At 35.2% G+C, this 20,414-nt stretch overlaps 1 protein-coding gene across 1 annotated transcript; it reads right to left on the bottom strand.

The window, feature by feature from the left end:
* Positions 1-1,436: 1,436 nt before the first annotated feature.
* On the bottom strand, positions 1,437-18,458 carry LOC149419720 (calmodulin). The gene is made up of 4 exons (XM_089637237.1): positions 18,090-18,458; positions 14,508-14,682; positions 5,974-6,216; positions 1,437-2,390 (listed from the first exon to the last, which is right to left on the bottom strand). The coding sequence occupies exons 1-4, from the start codon at positions 18,090-18,092 to the stop codon at positions 2,362-2,364; spliced, it is 450 nt and encodes a 149-aa protein (XP_089493363.1). The 5' UTR covers positions 18,093-18,458; the 3' UTR covers positions 1,437-2,361.
* Between the last annotated feature and the right edge of the window lie 1,956 nt (positions 18,459-20,414).

Below are 20,414 nucleotides of genomic sequence, written 5' to 3'. Positions count from 1 at the left end.
GCTAAAGCCCTTTCCATTAGTATTCCACTATTTATTAACTTACTTGTTAGTCGGGGATGGCTCATGCTCTGGCCGAAGCTATTGAATTTTATGTCAACTACACAAAGGCTCGCTCATTTATGACAATGCTGGGAGGAGTCAATTTGGTTCATGAAGAGACCCATCTCGTAAAAAAGGAAAAGTTGGCAAGTCATTCTGCAAACCAATGTAAAACAGCCCATTCTTATGTGGAAAATGACAGTGCCGAAAGGATCGATGACAGTCAATTTTTCATTCGAGACCTTTGTTACTGAAATTAGCTTAACCCTTAGGATGTGACCAACTACAATAGCAGTTCAATGAAATTATGACTACCATCAGTAGTCACTGCAATGTATAGAGCTAGGTTTTATAAGTTTTGAACGTATATCAATACTGTCCATGAAAATTCTTTAGTAAAACGTCGACATTGGATGCCTGTAATTATAATTTTATTAAATTTGGCTTCGAGATATTTACAAAATATTAGCCATCTTTTCTAAGGGTTAAACATATTTTTTTTTAATCTAAGATACAAACCATATACTGCAGGGAACTTGATTGGTCTTGAAAATATCACAGCAGAAACTCGTTACCATACCACAAAACTTAATTTAACACATTGTTTTCAGGAGTTTCTCAAAAGCGTCTTTGCTGTAGCGCAGGAGACACCAAAAGATGTTTCTGTACAAATTGTCATGTTAATTAATTTTTTAAATTGCCTGCTTTTCAGCTTGGATTGGCGAAAAACGCACGCAAACAATGTGTTAACAGTTTTCTGCAAATATTTTAATATCCACAGAAAGTACTATAAGATTTGCAGTTATAAACCACCTCATCCAGTTGCTTCTTGTTGTATGGTCAAAGTGGCGGTTACAATCAATTGAAACCCAGAATAAAACTGGTGTTATTTTGGCTAATTTACCATAGATTTTAACTGGTTCCAAGGCAAATCAGGGCAGTGTAAAAGTGACGAAGCTATTAAGTATCTTAAAACATCTTTTTCAGTTTGATCGAGGATTGTACCCTGATTTCAGAGTAATGCCTATTTGTCCACGTGAATGCGACCGAAAGTCGATAGAATGCATTGTCATCGACTAGTCTATCTGCTGAGTTTCAGCTCGATCGAAGGTCAGAAAGTGGGTTAATTTCCACACCCAAAATTTGCATTCACAAAAACAAGAGTGAAATTCAAATAGACATATTTAAAAAGGCCTATAAACCTAACCTACTTATTCTTTTGAATGTAGCTACACCTTTGCGGTTATCCGTTATAAATATAACCTACTTTTTTTCCATTACTTTTCAAAGGTGTTGAAATGTTACCGTTTTAGCAATAATAATATGTTAGGTTAGGTCTAGTACAGGTGTATCTGTTGCTGCCTGGTACAAGAGGAAGTAAAATAAAACGAGATAAGTTATTGACCTAAAAATGAAGAAACATTTATTTCAGTATGTCTTTTGTATAATTTATAAACAGAATGAATCAGTGTGGAAGTGGTTGGTTGGTTGTTAAGAGACACAAGACACGGCAGAGTAAGTACTAAGTAAAGTTACAACACTATCTGCATACACCAGATGGTAAGGTTGGGTCTCTTGGTCTCTCGGCCTGCTAGGAACCAGCCCACAAAACAGGTAATAGATAGGTGAGTTCTCCCATTCTTCAATCTTATTTTTTTCAAGTTTTTTTTTAATATTTTTTTTTTCTTAATTAGTCTATGTTTGGATATTATTTTAGAAAAACAAAAGAACATTTACAATAATCTTGCTTGAAGGCGATTGATTGGCCCACCATGTGGTTGATGATTGGGCAGCCCCATATAGATATAGGTAGGATATTAAAATTAACAATTAGAGAATTACGGGAATAAGCTGGGGGTGCCCCCTGCACCCCGGAAACACATTATATCTTACAAAAAATGTACACAATTAGGATGATACTGACGGTTACATCTCTCCTCCCTATTCGTACTTTCATTATACGTACATACTTAGTCATTAAAAGTGGTGTTAAAATAATTAAAATTATCTTTTACAATTATAATATTCTTTTAATAAAGTAGTTAAATCACTCATTCTGCACGTTCAGCAGTGGGGGGAGAAACGCACACACTTATATAAATACACTTACAGTTTGCACTCTAGAAACCAGTCAGAGTCTATGTATAGGAACAGTTCATAGGTGGTAGTGAACTGTTACTGTTACGGAACTTTACTGTACTGTACTGTAACGGTAACTGGCTTCCTCACAAACACTAGAGAAATGCAGGTCCAGCAAATGATGGTATTGTGTGTCATGAATTATATGTGTTTTTTTATTACAACAATCTACGCGTTGCTAACTCACTTTGACGTCATCATGGTGACGAATTCTGCAAAGAGAAGGAAACTCAAATTAGTACATTAAATCACTACATACGCATATACATTATTACATGACTCTAATACACTACGACACATGCCGCTACACACAGAACATGCCGGAGCACATTACTACACTTCCAAATTTCCTTGCTCAGTTCTCTAATGAAGAGGTGTTGTACTCTCACCACTCTGTGCCCACCACCCTCGGCAATATGTACAAGTGGTTGTGTTTTATGTGAGCGCCCAGTGTAGGAGAGAGGACAGTTAGATGACAGAAGTTATACCGCTAATCGGCGAAAGGAAATAATCAGCTTGTGTCATTCCCTTCAAAATGTACGCAACACAAACAGCCAAGAGTTGCAGAGTATAATAATCAGATCCAATGGCGGCGGCACTAGTTCATACAGCGGGTTTACTTTGAAGGGAATATACAAGAGGAGAAGTTGAGGACAGACATCTAGATGCACTTAGGAACATACACAATTGAAATGATGTATTAGTTACTGTAACGGGGGTGTGTTCTAACTCGGTGAACATCTCAAATGCAGAAAATGAAAATGTGACGAGTGCTGCAATGTTTGCGCAACGAGATTGCCATCAGAGATGATACAGAAAAGTGGTATTAGGTATTTATTTAATCACAAGGATTTCATTTGGTGCATCGGGTGGTCTCCAAGAGAGTTGATTGGTTGGTTGTTGAATAGTTGAGGCAACTAGGGGGGGTGAGTAACATAACTTGCAGCAATCCAACATATATGAATGGTGTCAGTACCTATGGTTGTTAATGCAGATTTATCTCCGTCATTAACTGAGCGCGATCTCTAAACCTTTTTAATACTGCCCTATATCTGGGCCTAGGCAGCGCTAGCTAGCACTCACTGTGGCTTCTCAAGAAAATTAATTTAGCTAGAGCATGGAAATCTGGAAGCAGAGGAGACCAGGTCACAAACTGCACCTTCTTACTTCACAAACAAATCATGTACCAACAGGTGTCACTAGAATTTTTTTGCATTCGTCACTATATTGCAGAGTGCCGGCGAACAAGTACATATTATGATAAAAACAACCTGGACAAACACAGTATGGAATCCAAATAACGGTGACACACAAAGAAAAACATACACAGAAGGTGGTGAAATATTTAATCATCATCGGCCAAAGTTTTTCCAGAAATTTCATCAATTAGCTTCTCAATGTTCCACTAACACATTAGTATTCTGATATACTAGCTAGTTATCTCTATAGATCACTACCATAGAATAGTGTTTTGTTAGATGGAAACTTTTTATTCCAAGTGCCACATGTCAGTTACCAAAGTTCACAGCAGGTAGAGGACCTTGGAGCAAGTGTCAAAGGGCACACAAAGCCCAAGCAGGAAGTGTAAGAATTGATATGCGCTTGTTGCGTGGAACCCACAAAGAATGCAATGAGCGGTTAGTACGGGACGAGTCTGACTGGAATAATATATTATATTAAGTTTTGGCTCACTGCCAGGCTTGGGACACAATGAAAGATATAATATGTACAACACACAGCAATGTGCATACTGCATTCGTATGTATTATTTTAGCTTGTGCCCATGTGCTAAACCATCGGTTCCAGATATTATTTACTTCATTGCCAAAATAAAAAGGATGATTTTTGAGCAAGTATTCGAGAACACCAACAAAAAACGGCAGATTGGGTTTGAGGCTAGCTGATATTTTATCAACTTAAAGATAAGCATAAATACTTCAATGACTTGCTTTTCCTTGCGTAAAAATTGATAAAATTTACAGATTATGTCATCTGTTTTGCTGGCAAATCTATAAAAGATTTATTAAAACTAAGCAGGGGGACAGGAAATAATTAATTAATTAAAAACGGGAGGTATTTGTCAATCTCTCCAGCTGTGTTTGGTGCAGAAACATGTACATAAATAATAAAACAGCAGTGAAATATGATCATTATACCAGTAATAGATACAAAAGCATACTACATTCCATCCGAGACTAACTATGAAGCACATTGTTCTAAATGAGTATGCAGACAAAACACATCTTTATTTGTTATTACATTCAATTGATATTTTTGCAAGACAAAAGAAATGCTCAGAAAAATGTGGTGGCACTGTGCCAGTAAACAGCAGATAATACATTATTACAAGAGAGAAAACAGTTTAAATTAAACTCTGTCAAAGTGATGATTGTGTATTTATATACCGCATCAATGTGGGACCTTTTCAAAGGAGTTGGGAATCACAGTGATTGTGACGTGTGACACTAGTCGTCATGAAATTGGTTGCTAAATATTGAAGTGACAGTTATCATCGTAAAGCTGACAAAAAGATTGACAGTTATTATTATGAAACTGGCTAATTAATATTCTGAAGTATAGACATTAGATATTGTGAAAGTGGAAAAGAGATATGTATTGTGAAGTTTGTTTGACACTTGTTCTTGCGAAGTTGGTTGGTGTTTCAAAGCCAGAGAGAATTGTTTCCCGCCAATGGTTTGGGTGAAATCATTCTATTATAGATGCAGACATTGAGAGTGGCTCGGGTGTTGTTGACACCAAATAGGAAATGGGAGGGGGCATCGGATGGCCAGTCAGTCTTACGCCATTTGAAAAGGGATCAATGGAAATGTTTATTGGACAGCTGGACTCAAATCAAAGGGATTGCGTTTATTGGCATTCCATAGGATTTATTTGCGATATTGCAAACAGTAAAATGTCGCTTAATGCACCGGCTTTGAAACATAACGTGTACAAATGCACCAATATTATGTAAATTCATTAATCTGAAAAATGTGACTATGTTTTGGTGAAATATTGGGATTTGGGCAGATTGATTGAGATTAGATGATTGGATTATTTGTATAGCGCCGGTTTTTGTGAGAAAATCGTCCTCAAGGGCGCATTCACGGATAATGGATTGGTGAGAAGTTGGTCTAAAATCAGCAGCACTGTTAACAGGACACTGCCACTTCAGGATACACGTGCAAGTTTTAGCAGTGGAAAGCACCAATAGCTGCAGAAATGCACACATAATGAAGAAACAAAAGAATAATCAATGGTGGCAATATTCCAACTCAACAGAACAACGCTCAGATACCAAATGACAACCCTAGAGAAATTATTCAAGGGATTAAGGTGAAAACGGAAAATAGCACAACAGATCTATGGCAAGAGTAGAAACATTAAGTTAATTATTGTCATCTTTATAAATATTTTAGACAACTTGATCAGGAATAGCAGCTGAAATAATCAAGAAAAGGATGCCTAGATGATTTGGACATGTAGAGCAAATGGATAGAGAATAGATGACGCAAAGTGAATGAAGGAAGAGTTGGGGGAGTCAGAGAGAGACACGGCATGATCAATACTTGAGTCGGATCATGTCAAGAGTCGGTACAACAGATATGTATGAAGCAAACAGAACAGTGACAAAAAAGAAAAGATTAAGTTAAGTGTTCTGTTTTGTCTTGGAAAAGAATAGGTTTGTTTTTAATGTTCTGTTTTTCCATGGAACCGAAGCAAGGCGTATTGTCCGTGTAAGTTAGTTGACAAGAGTAGCGGCTAGGAGAAGAGTATGTCTGCTAGTTGGGTTACCTTCATAATTAACTTGGCCGTCTCCATCAATGTCGGCCTCCCGGATCATCTCATCGACCTCCTCGTCGGTGAGCTTCTCCCCGAGGTTGGTCATGACGTGGCGCAGCTCGGCGGCAGAGATGAAGCCGTTGCCGTCCTTGTCGAACACGCGGAACGCCTCGCGGATCTCCTCCTCGCTGTCCGTGTCCTTCATCTTGCGCGCCATCATCGTGAGGAATTCGGGGAAGTCTATGGTGCCGTTACCTAAACAAACAAAATGGAAACTTTAAATATTGTACATTTTTTCAAAAGAATTTCTGAAACGGATATTTGACGAGTGGGTAGTTTAGTTAGAGTACCTCGAGAAGTTTGCAATCAAAAACTTGTTTCTGTAAAATTCATACTTTTACACATCCATTAGATTGTGATTTTTATCATAAAAAGTTGTTTATAATTATTTTCATTGACCTCTGCTGCAGAATGAAGGACGTTAAAGAGAAAATGCATCTTTAATCAACTGGGATACTTTATCACACAAATCTAGTTCATGGAGTTATTTATTTTATATCTCACAGCCTTGTCCATATAATAATTAATCATGCTGAAATCACGGTTATGTAACACGCTAGCTCACAATTCAATGATTGACGGAATAATAATTGTGCCTGCAACATAATACTGTATAATGTTTTCAATAAACTGAGCAATTGATGTGGTTGTGGCCTGTCATTAATAATTTAAATAAAAATAGACATAAAAGATGCACGTATTTATTTGCAACATTGAAAGTCTGCATCTATCAATTATCAAAGGACCAAGGTATTCTGTAGCAAGGCTTCGAAAAGTAGATTTTTTGCAAACAATACTTTTACAGATATCATAACAAATTAAGTCAATAGATTTACTGTTTAGGTTTTCAAATGTGAGGCTCTGTTATTCAAAATGTAAAGATATGGTGCCTACACAAGAGGCATTCATAGCCCGCAGCAGTGTTAAACGTTTCTCGGTGAAAAAAATATGCAAATCAGTGGCTTATCGGTTACAGCCTTGTCCCAGTTGGTACAGGGAAGATCTGTCGGAGTCTGTCACTGGTCACAATAGCCATTTTATTAACCTTTCCCTTACTGTGCTAAAAAAATACACGCGTTACGGTGCTGTGTTGTCAATACACATCTCAAAATAAGCGATTTAATATCGGAAAAATAAGAATATTCATAGCTAATCGATTATGTTTATTATATTTTATATCAAAAGTGATAATAATTGTAATTTAATTGCTGAAAACATGACAAAACCATCGGCAGATGCTAAAGAATCGTGCGAGGGGTCCACTTCTAAGGACGGTTCGCGGCCAACTGGCTAGCGGCGCGGCTGGCACAAACACAGCTGTGCGGTCGTAGGTATCGATGGTCTAAATCAAAAACTACAACTGCAGAAGTGTGGATGTCTCATGTTCCAGCATAGCGAATTAAAGCGGGACATCAATAGCGTGTCATTTCCTCGCACACTATTCGCGTATTTAGTATCACACGGTTGATTGTATTGGTGTATTTGTTCCCGATTTTTAACAAAAAAAACTCTGATTTTTAATTGAATTTCAAAACTATCTAAAATATATAGAGTTATTAAAGTTATTAGAAGCAATGTGTAGTAAATACACACCACAGATGAGGAAAGGTTAACAGAGTGACAGGGAAACACTAATGGCACACGGAGACAATTAAAATGTCTGCGCAAACATTGCATGAGAATTACCTTCTGTATGGTTAAATTGTATCTATGACATGTTAAAATATCTGGCTATTAATTAACAATGCATCCACGTCGACTTAATTGGCAAAAAAAGTATTTTAACTTCGCGACATGCATAGAAAATTCATGCCAATTTATTTTTGCACTCTGGTGGGAATAAAGCCTCAACTGAAATGAATCATGTTAAAGAGGTTGTGTGAATGGATTTTTTGTTAGTTAAGCAGAAATCTAACTTGCAAAACAGCAAAAACCTTCAAACAAGTGTTGAAATGGCACATTTCAACTGGGGTGGTGGTACTTGCTAGTTTATTTAAACGATTCGGAAGAATAAATAAAAATATCTTTCGTCTCATAAATATCGGTTAATTTAGAAAGCAGTGACGGCGTTCTAGAAACACACAGTGGGCGGTGGTCATTAGTTGGCGAGATTAATACGCTCGCCACAAATCTCCGTATCAGCTGGTCACAAATGGATTAAGTAAAAACTGACCAAGTGAGTAATGTTTTCAGATTAAAAAGTCGACCAGTAAAATATTTCATTGGTTTGTCACCTTTGTGGATATAGAACACACTAGACGCGGGTGCTCAATATGAAAAACAAATGTATCAAACAATTGGCACACAAACATATTTTAAAAATGAGTAAATTTTCCAAAATCATTTAGCAATTATTTTTGGCATACGACTTTATTATGTGAGTGATGAAGAGGAGTTTAACCCCTCAAGCTAATTTGTTCACATTGGAAACAGCTCATACTGTCTCCTTCACTTCCATGGTAAGAAATACAATCTGACAATTTGAATCTAGAAATTAACCACAGAAGAATTATTTTCATTAAAACCAAAGGTTCCAATCGTCATTTGAAAAAAAAAAATTGTGAAACTTCTGTGAATTTTTTATCAATAATTTTTGTATGAACGATAAAAACATTATGTGACAATAACGTTTGTAATACATTTGTCTAATAAAATGCATGTTTTTATTTATTTTTCATTATCAGTAATGTTAGTTACAAAAAGATGTAAAATGAGGCATTTTTTTTAAACCCTGTAAATATCTAGAATCAAAATTTAATATTGAAAATTAGAAAACGAATATACAAAATCGTTTTTTTTTTTTTACTTTAAACTTTTCATGGACAGTAACGAAATGCATTAAAACTTCTAAAACCTAGCTCAACGCGCTGCACACTGCAATGCAACTAAAGGTAGTGCCGGTTTCACTGGACTACAAATGTAGTCAGCCGCACAATAGGTGGATTAATATTAATATTTAAAATTTTAATATTTCAAAAAATTATATTTGAAAGCGTATTTCATCGCCTTACCTAAACAGCTTTTGTTTTCAGGTACATTCAGAAATTTTGCACTTATTTAGATTTTATTGCAAAGTGGAAAATTAAAGTAACAGAACAATTAAGTCGTCATTTTAGAATACTATACAGTTAGCAGGAAGTTACCTGTGAACACCATAAGTCCAGTTAATTTAAGACCAGTTTTGCATGGCTATATCTAATTAATCAAGCGATTCCACATCAATGAATTAATTAATAAAAACGTAACACATCCAAGTCATGAGTCACGTTGCATTAAACATGAGACGTGTTCACCGATGCAACGTTATTTAACAAGTACAGGGTTAAAACCAATGCAACTGTGAAACCTTATAAGGCTTTAAGATCGCATTATGTCAGCTAAGCCCACTGACATTATTAAGTGTTAATCTACAAGTGCATATCACAAATTACATTAAGTGCGAATGCACTTAAAATAAAATCATAGTAAACGCTTAAGAAGTAGGAATTATCAAGAAAGACATAAACAGTTATATTTATTTGATAGATATTGTGATTCTACGTTATTTCTTACGTCATTGTAAGGATAAATACGTGATAACATTCCTAACATAGGAAAGTGAATAAAATTGAAATTCAAACATGGTTAAAAACCCGTTTAACTGGTTTACACCAAATTCCTGACAAAATTAAAATTGACTATGAAATTAACCTTGAATCAGTGGTGACACAAGCGCCCACTGCACATTGGTGGTAACCCAAGACAATAAAAATTTCCTTCAATTAATTTAATGACGTTTTGCCTGCAGCGAATCAATAACAGTTAGTAATAATGGAAGAAATTAACCTTGACGAAATTGTGATGTTAATTGATTGGTATAAACACTTTGCAACGTTACAAACAAGGTCAGGAGACACTTGAAACACCTATTATTGATTTCCATGTTGTTTGCAAGGGAGCACATTGAAATACCTAAGACCAATGTGAGTATAATATTTATTTAATGTGTAGTTTTGTCTTGAGAAGAACACAAGGAAGCTCTAAATTATTGAATATCAAAATCAACAGTTCTATGGTGGTGGTTATCAGCGAAAATTGGACACCTAACACTGTTTCTTGGTTAGAAATATATGATAAAACGTTAGTTAAAAACATGAACAAACAGAATAGAGTATTCCAAGTGTTTTTGCTCTGGCTGCTGGCGGAAAGGCACATTTCACGAGAGAAAGTTAATTTGTCATTGCAATCAATTATATGACTTGGATACTAAATAAGAATGTGTATAAAACACTAAATAGAGTCGTGACTATTATACATTTGCCTGTTGGGAAACATCAGTCTTCCCGAGCAATATCAGTGAGGAAGTGGAGAACAGATCAAAAGGTTAGAAGTATATAAATAACAGCCGTATACACTTGAGATTGAAAGGTGTCAAATATTATCATTTTTAAACGTTTTGTTTACAAAGAAGCCGCCCATGCAGTAAACAAAGATAAACAACAAAAAGGAATGGAGGGAATGAACTGGTACATCAGTACACACTAATGACAATATTTTATTGATCAATTCAGTTTTAAATTGCCGAAAATGGTGTAGGTTGAATAGAGATACCTACATAATCAAATTCACGACAAGTGTGTAATTTAGAAAGAGATGAGTGGTCATTTTATAACCCCCTAATAATGGCGGCAATCTATCGGCACAACTAGACTCTTTAACCCTTCAGGCTTTTTATATTTTTCCCTGAATTTCAGAATGCTTCCAAGGTATTTTAAATGTGCTCTATATAGACAGGGTGTATCGGCATGTACCCGACAAACTTTAACCAGCTATTCCTTGGCACATTTGGAGTAAAACATGTTATGGATACTTTGCGGTCCAGTAACATTTTTTTATTAAAAAAATTATTATTCATATTTTCACCACATGTCTATGTGGTGAAAATAAGTTTGAAAACCCATCTGGCAATATTTTATTCGAGTTTCGTTGAATAATGTACGTACGTACCTACATTGGTGCACTTTTACAATCACAACGAAATGGCATGGCACCATTCGTCTCATTTTTAACTATTATTATTTAGTGTGTATGAAAGAGTGAGGATGCTTTATGACACACTTGCTAATAACAGCTGTTGAACACGAGAAACAAAGCCAATGACAGTGACGGAGTGTGGATTTTTTATATTTGTAATTAAAGAAAATGTTACCGGACAGCAAAGTGCCAATAACATTTTTTACTCCAAATGTGCTAAGGAATAGCTGGTTAAAGTTTGTCGGGTACGTATCGATACACCCTGTATAAACAAAATACCATTTTTGTTAGAAACTGCATAAGATTATCTTCCTTTGTAATAAACATTGCTATTTCTAAATAATAAAATGTTATTACCAAACATGAAAATGTTAACAAAAAACTAACCAAAACATTCTACTCGAAAAATCCATAATTTTCAAAGAATTAGATATGTAGAAAAACACATTCATTTTTTGTAACGAATTAGTAAGAAAACTTCAATTCATTTTTTATACCGTATGTACAATATATTTTTAAACCTTCAACCTGGCAATTTGTAATCACACACTTTCATAATTTCATACATGTATAAATATTTGAGACAAACTCAGAAGATTAATTATTTCTCTTTCCAACGATGAATAAATGACATATCTCCCTGCATCATAGAAAAATACTTTTATGATGTATGGGCACATATGGGTCAGATCCGTCCTTTAGTGGAATATGATGTTTGTGGCTAGTAGTCTTTTAAAGGGTTAGTCTTCACCCATCTGTAAAATTTCCTTGACGTTTCATATAAATATCAATGACGCATTGACAGCGTAAGTTAAATGGCTAAGACAAATATTATGATACAAAACGTAGTTATCAACAGATTATTTTACTAGTTTATTCCATTGCGCCGTAAGGAATATCTGTTCCCCAGTCTCTTATTGATTATCATATTAGTTAAATATAGAGTTGGACTGGAGAACAATACAAACCGAGAACAATGCCACAAAACCAGCGAAGACGGCAACTTACGTCACCTTCAGATCAATACCACACGTGAGCTGAAAAGATTGTCAAAGCAATACTAATCATCTCCCGGAGATAATCAATTAACTTACTTGGAAACAATGGACATTTTGTCTAGGACTATTAGCAAAGTAATCTTTTTCACGGAAATTTGAATAAATGCAAGTTAGATTTTGTGTTCAATATGTTCAATTTTAGCATGCAGCCCGCATTGGTATTTGCAATTAACAAACTATAATATAAACAGATTAGAGTATTTCCGCTTTGCAATAAAATCCAAATAAATGGAATATTTCTGAACTTATCTGAAAGCTAGAACTGGTTTTGAAAGGTGCTGGTGAAATACGTTTTCATATTTTATTAGTAGCAACTAACACATATTTTTTGAAATGTGAAATTTTTAATGCAAACATTAAAAAATGGCTCACTTTACGTTTTAGGTAACTAAAATTACTTATTAGACAAGTGTATTGCAAACGGTTTTCGCCGCCTCACTCTTTTGTTGTTTCATATAAAAAATAATTAAGTGGTTAATAATAGTTGTATGAATAATGCACTAGGAATATTTGCTTCGTTGATTTCTTCTTAGAGAAGAGACCGTAGGTTTATCATGATTAATTTTAGGGTTATAATGCAGTGTTGCGCTTCCTCCTTCTGCCTTGGCTTCGTCCCTGCCCTGATGATGGACACTGTAACGCTGTTCGAAACGTTGGCTAGAGATGCGGAAGTGCAATACGGAGTAATAAACCCAAGTTTTTTTTATCCATAATATAATACTTTTGTCATGAAAATCTCATCTCTTTATCAGACTGAAGTTTGTGTGAAGAGTAAAATTCTACATCCTTGTTGATTAATGAAAAATATTATGCTAAAATATAATTTCTCGTGTGGATAAGATTATAAAATTATCTTTAGGAATGAATTAATACATTTTCATTGTTGGCTTAGCTTACTAAATATGTAGTAACGTTTGCAAATATGAAAATGAACGTGCTGCCCAAATACGGCTTTGCAAACAGTTTCAGATGTTGTTAAAATTTCAACTTATTCAAAAGATATTTCCGTATTATGCGTCCTTGGGCGTGTTTACCTTAAAGATGCGTAGTCGGTTTGGTTAGCCAAAGATAAAAAGGTTTAGCAAGTTTGCGTTGGAAACAGGTGTCATTGCATATGTAAACAGATGGATATAAGAATATCTCTCTAAAACAATAACAGCACCTTTAAATTAAACAGTAGTGGAATTAGCTATACGCAGGTTTATCCTATTGTGTGTCAGAGATCTACACTATGCAGATAACAATAATTAACTGTAATCTCCTCTTACAAGGGTGTATTACTTCCTTCCAAGAAACCTGATGAGTTAATTTGAATAGATTTACATTTCTATTACCCTATTGTCTTTCAATAGACAGGATATTTATATACTTTGGCGCAATTTACATTTACGCAGAGCACTTAATGAGGCCGCATTTCAACTAATTGGACATTTTAAATATCCCTCGTCACATTACCAACATGACAAATTAATTATAATAGGCAGTTCTTTATTCAATTGCGGGGGTATAGCTATTAAGTAATTTAAACAATTATTATTCAAAGTTGGATATCCAAAGGCGCGATTAAATTGTCATATTTTGTACATTAATAGGAATCAAACTGGTTATCTCTGGATCAAAATCAGCTTTGACCACTGCTGGCTTGAGGGATATCTGCCTAGAATATGATTGTTTACCACAGAATTCAAATAAGTCATACTTATACAAGATAAAGAGGAATTCTGCTAACAACTTATCTTTGAATTTACAAAAAAGTATGCAAAATATTGGTACAGAAAGAATGAAGGGCAATCTACTAGCTAAATAACTAAGAGCACAAGGGGTTACGTACCCATGTCAAAATGTTAATTTTTAAATATTTAACAGATATTCCGTAGCTATTGGTGGAAATGGATCAAAGATCACAGACAGAAAAGGGTGTGCAAATATCAAGATGCCAGAGCTCACCATTTGAGAACTTTTATTGGGTCAGACAGATTTTTTTGTCAGAGTTGGAAGTCAAAAAAAAAAAAACATTCATGCATACCTAGACCGCAAGCAAAAGGTGTGCAAAAAGGGTGTGAATTATTGGTCATTCAATAGCGTTCATTGGTGGCTAGTATAATTTCATACATTCAAATTGTGTTGTGAAGTTTTGCAACATTTGCCTTTACGGAGGCAATATTTAGTGGCACCATTGTAAAAAGTGATAACTGTTCATAAGCAGATTTAATATCGCAGAATAAAATACTAAAAGACAGCAATGCGAGTCACCTGCAGACTGTTGGATACATTATTTGCAAATCATTGACAGGTAGATCATCCACAAACCATCCAACTATCTTGCACTCATCCTTAATGGCATATCTAGTGGTTTCTTTGATCTGTGGTAACGCTAATTGAAGACAGGAAGGTTTATGATCTAGGATATCTTACCGTCAGCATCTACTTCATTAATCATGTCCTGGAGCTCTGCCTCTGTGGGGTTCTGGCCGAGGGAGCGCATAACGGTGCCAAGTTCTTTGGTGGTGATGGTGCCATCTCCGTCTTTGTCGAACAATGAAAACGCCTCTTTGAATTCCGCGATTTGTTCTTCTGTTAGTTGGTCAGCCTGCAAACAGGAGAATACACTGTCATCAAAACATACAAAATACATTGATACAAGTCAAAAAATATCAGTCGAAACTACAAAACAAAGCAGTACCTTCTGAAGAACTGATAATCTTACCAAACTGTGGCTACCCATGTTTAGGTCTCATTGCTCTAGACCTTGAGTGATGGCTGCCTAAATTTAGGCAGATAATTTATTCAAATTTATTTTTAAATTGAAGAGCTCAGTTATTGTAAAACCTACAATCTAAGATAAACAATGAATTATAGGTAGATTCATTGGCTTTAAATCTCGGTAAGTAGTATATATGTTTCCATATTAATATTCAGAGGTATGTTTTTTTTTGAACAAGCGCTACTGAATACAAAACTGATTGCCGGGAAATCTCCTTTGCTCGAGGCATACATTTTGAGAAAACACCAGCACTGGAGTGGCTAAGAACTGATAGTGTAACCTAACCTCTGATCTCTTACTGCCATAGAAAAGGTCAAAGCTTTTCACAGTTTGACATTGTAAATGTAAGCAATGATTGATAATTTCAAGTTCAGTAACTTCAGGTAATATGTCTTTCTTGAGGAAATTTTTCATAAAAATGGCGCTACACAAATTATTATTATTCAATGGTAAAACAATGACCATCTTTTTTAATGAATACTACCCATGAGTCCCAGCATTCCCATTAATGACAGGGCGGGTTGAGAAATACCACCTGACTATTTAAATGTGGTCATTCAAGACAGTTAAAGCCATTTCAAGCTACGTTTTGATTGGTGATCTTTCACCAGGGCGTACTATAATATCAATTGAGCAAATGTGATGCGGATTTTAATAAGTAAATAAAAATGCACTAGGAGTTAAGTTCCCAATAAAATAATTGAAATTCTGAACAGCTATTATAATGTTGAGGTAAGAACTGGCTGGCTTACGTGTGACATGGATAAATAAATAATAAAAATGGCAACATCAGTTGCAGTGGAACACCCTCATTTCATGATTTGAATTCAAAATTATTCAAATCTGCAATTTTTCTCTGTATAATAACAAAATGGCCATTCATTTATTTGGTTGACATATTCATAGATATATTGCTTCTATAAATGGTTTAATACAATACATTGGAATGTTTTGTGTTTACAGAAACATAAGGGAAAAATTTCATCAACACAGAATACAAAGACAGACACAAAATTAGGGTGTTATAGGGTTTTTTTAGTTGGAAAAACTCTTGCGGGGCGTAACACACAATATTAAGAATGAATACAGTAAGCAACATTTTATCAATCTAATTATGTAATGTTCCTATATGCTCGTTATCACAGGATCCAATAATTATCATTACCAAACCCAAAGAGATAAATTTATAGCTGGTTTTAAGTCAGAATTTGAATTAATAACTTGGAATTAAATGGAAAAAGATTAGATAAGTTTTGCTTGTAAAATGATAATTCTTTATCAATGACACAGTTGCCACGAATTATAATTTCAAATACTTATCAAAAACTTACTATAAAGTTCAAGTTTAGACTTCCATTGGTGACGAGACAGACCAGTTGTAGGATAAAATGATAAATTCTAGAATATACTGAATGTATGTGTCATTTTTCACACAAGGTAAGGATTTTTACTGAAACTAAGCGAGGAAGGAAGTTACTACCCACTTCTGACAAGAATGATGTCAGTCATTTAATAGATTCATATAATAATCTACTACATAATAATTATTTTGTTAAGTCACAATGTAAAATGATTATTTTTGAGTCCGATGTGGAAATCAATGGTAGTTTTCCGTGTGTAACAATTAATCGACAATACTAATTTTCTTGTAAACACAAGAAGTCTTGAAGCGTTCGTTGGTAAATAAAGCAATTATTCCTGTTTTTGACACTGCCAATCTAGCTGGTCTCATAACAATCGGGCCAAATTTGAAATGTGTGGGCTATATCAACTGTTTAGTTGGCAATTTGAACCACACTTCCAAATATTCCAATTAGTAGGTGTTAACAGGATGTAGCCGCTATTTCAACAATTATTTTATTGTTGGTTTAAAAAAAACTGATGTCATTTCGTGTTTATACAAAGATTAGACTTGTGTTTAATATTACACTTAGATAAGGCGTCTGCCATAAATGTTCCAAGTCGTAAAACCCAAAACCACAATAATAAGCCAGACAGTAAAAAAAAATTATGCGTATATTATTATCGGGTCAACTTAATTAGTAATTTGTTTAAAATAAAACAGTTGGCAACATATTAATGTTAATATTGATGTTGGGGGACAAGGAAAACGCCCTTTTAAAAGATTTTCATAAAAAAAAATCCTGCGGTGTTAGACTTCCTGTGAAAAGCAAAATTGATTCCTTATCAATCTGTTACATGGTTAATTAAGACCGTTTGTGATAACGGCTTATGATTGTACAGAGAAAAACGCCTAATGATTATGTATCCACGTAGTAATATTCCCCAAGAATTGGCTTTCACATAAACCGGATTGTGCCAAGTGCTAACGGCCTTTTTGCCAAGGCGGCCGGCATCGGGCAAAGATTAAGCCGGCTAAATGGCGGGAAGCCTTTGAATAATAATGTAATACGTGTTTTGCGTATTGCGGAATGGCACAATAGCTATAATCAACGATGACTTAATTTCCGAAAACGCAAAGCCATTTCGACTTCGCAGAAAATCAATAAATAGAAACCTCCCAACAGTTGGTTACGTTTACAACAGAAGTGCGAAATGTTGAGTGAAGATGCCGACTTATTTAGACAAAAAATATTAAACATCGGAATGCGTAGGAATCAATCACTGCTGTTATTTGAAAAGAACAAATGTAGGGGAAAAAGAAAGAGTTGGTTGGTTGGGCAAATGGCGAAAACGATCGCAATTTTGACATAAGCACTTGATAATATAATCAGCGTGAATCCGCCAGTCTGCAGTCTGTAGAGTGTATGTTGATGCCTGCATTGCAGGGAAAGGGAGAGATATGCCAAGGAAGTGACATTAGATTACATATTTGTAGGATGCGTCATGGCGAAACAATGAGACGATCCGCCGAGCAACGTCATTTTGCCGGTACCACCTAACGATTCCAAGAATCCGTTAGTGATTCCCAAAGCGGACAATTCCATTTCGTGCAAATGTCAAAATATAGGTTCCGCCCCAAATAAAACAAGTTACATTACACACATAACAGATACGCGAACCGGGTTATTTGTGGATAACACAGTTTGAGAATGGAGACAGAAGAGCGGTATAATGCCCCGCATTGCGGCAAAGAGAAATGACCGTTGGGATAATGGTCTTCTCTGGGACACACACAAAATTCACAATAAACCCAGAAATAATCGTGTATTCCTCTAGCGGGGATCTCCTTGAACACTCTTTGAGCACGGATGGCGAAAAGAAACACTCACCATGGTAGATTAAGGTGGATAAACCGGAGCTACACTAAGTTCGCGAGACACGGCACTGAACCGAACGTACGGGCCGACGAGTAAAACACTACTGCCGCTCCGTAGCTCTGGCAGTCCCTGACACGACCGTCCGAGCCGAAACTGTATTACTCCGCGCGGACTACTTTACCCTTTATTCGGGATTTCGCGTCTTTTCGGGCTCGTTTCTGGATGAAACTTTTTCAAATTTCGCGTTTTATTTGCGTTGCACTTTCGCACGGGAGATTCGCGCGGGATTAATTTAATCCAGAGAAGTAAGGCTGGTTTTATAGTGTCTGGGTGCGGCTTGTTTACAAGACTTCCTCTGCGGATCCTGCTCGCTGATTGGCTGCCACGCACCTGCAATGCGTCAAGCTGGTAACCGGCACTGAGATGGCGGGCAAACGGTTCCGCGCAGCGCTCGGCGTTCGGCGCTCTGGCGGCCGACTGCTTCCCTAACCAACCTGCCACGTTAAATTATGCGGTAAATTCAACTGCTAAATAATAATTACGTGGGGCTGGCCCAATGTCATCGCCACTGCATCATCATCGCTGCTGTATTCTATACAGACTAAATACTGTTACCTGCAGTGCTACCCTCATAAATACGCTAAAATAATAAAACTAAATAGGTACTCAGTACCTACTACCCGAGGTAAACATTTGACGCAGTATTATAAAAAATTCGATATCTCTCATTATAATGCAACAATTTGTAAATCGATATAGTTTTTTTTGCTTGTATCTTTTTCGAAGAGCTTGAAAAAAAAATCAACACTATACAAGGGCTACTGGAGTAGGTATATTATATTTTCTTACCTGTTGATTTTCTTCGAGTAAACATTGGGTTAGCCACTTATAAAATAAATAATAAGGTATCGATCAGGTGTACTCTGTGTAACGGATGTCTCATTTTCCATGTTTGACTAGTAATTGACATGTCGAGGTACTTTGTGTAACTACCATTGTGTCAATAATAAACCTTTTTTTTCCTCCGCTGCTTTTTATATGTATATGTTTAATATATTTTATAAAAATATTTATTTCTTCTTATTTAGATGCATATATCAGAGGGAAGTTACCTAGAGAAAATTATATGTCGATTTTAAGTCAAAGTAAATTAAATTATGAAAACAATGGAATGCTTTCTTTCTTTGTTCTGTATGTACAAAAATCATTATTTTCTATTTCCTTCAACTTCTCGCATTGTTTAATGTTATTAGGGAGTTATAATTGGTATAATTGAATTGTAAATTATTATTCAGAGACATGCGATCAATAAATTCTGTAAAAGTGTATGTAATTGATTTTCTAAGATTGTAAATTTTAAGTATGCAATAACAATAAATTTCCTGAGGCACGGTGCAGTTTAACAAAAATGACTTTATAATTAATATCTGAACACCAAGCCTTAAAATTACCATAAATTCTTTTTTCATTAATATCACAAATGTTTACGCGTGATATTTGCTATTATTTGAGAGAATTTCAATGTCTAAACAAGGGAATGTCAATATAGATAGATACTAATAGTTAACTATTGTAGTGAGTTGCTATTAGATTCTTGTTAGAATATTGTAAGATTAAAATATTAAAGTCGTTAATTAATATTAAAGTACTTACCTACATTATAAATGCATACTCCTTACTTATTGTAAAGGGGTGATTTTATACCTTTTTTTCCTCCATCGTAATTAAAAAACACTTTTTAAATATGTTGACATACATAATTTTTACTTTAAGTAGATAATTATAATATATTTAGAGCGGTGACCGGATAAATCATCACAATGATAATTCATCACATCTTTAAAAAGTTATATAAAGTCATGGAAAGTGATGAAACAAAAACAATATTAACTGGGTTAAGTAGGTTAGGTTAGGTTAGGTTAGGTTTAAATTTTTCTTTTCATCGTTTTTCATGACTTTATATCACTTTTTAAAAGTGTGTTGAACTGTCATTGTTATTCATGGAACCATTTAGACCTATATTGCAGATTTGCTTACTTAAATTTAACTTTACAATGTGGGAGAAGGGTATGGGTACCACTGTTCCGTGACCATTTATTGGGTAACCAACACCTAGTCGCCCCAAGTGATTCGCTACGTTTGGTGACTTAGCAGCGGTCCCCGGGTTCATAGGGAGAGGCTTTGTCTTGGCAGCGGATGCGTTTGCTTACCTACTGGATAAATTGAGGAGTGTTTTCAAAAAGAGAAATGTCTGCTACAAACGTTTCATTTTTTATTCTTATTCTCTATGATATGTGTCTACGAAATGACTAATTCAGTTTTCAAAATTCAATATAC

Source organism: Hesperophylax consimilis, chromosome 11 (genome assembly GCF_061612785.1).
Source record: "Hesperophylax consimilis isolate HC1 chromosome 11, BYU_Hcon_1.0, whole genome shotgun sequence".
Lineage (NCBI taxonomy): Eukaryota > Metazoa > Arthropoda > Insecta > Trichoptera > Limnephilidae > Hesperophylax > Hesperophylax consimilis.
The sequence above is the reverse complement of the archived record's forward strand: the minus strand, read 5'-3'. Positions and strand labels throughout refer to the sequence as shown.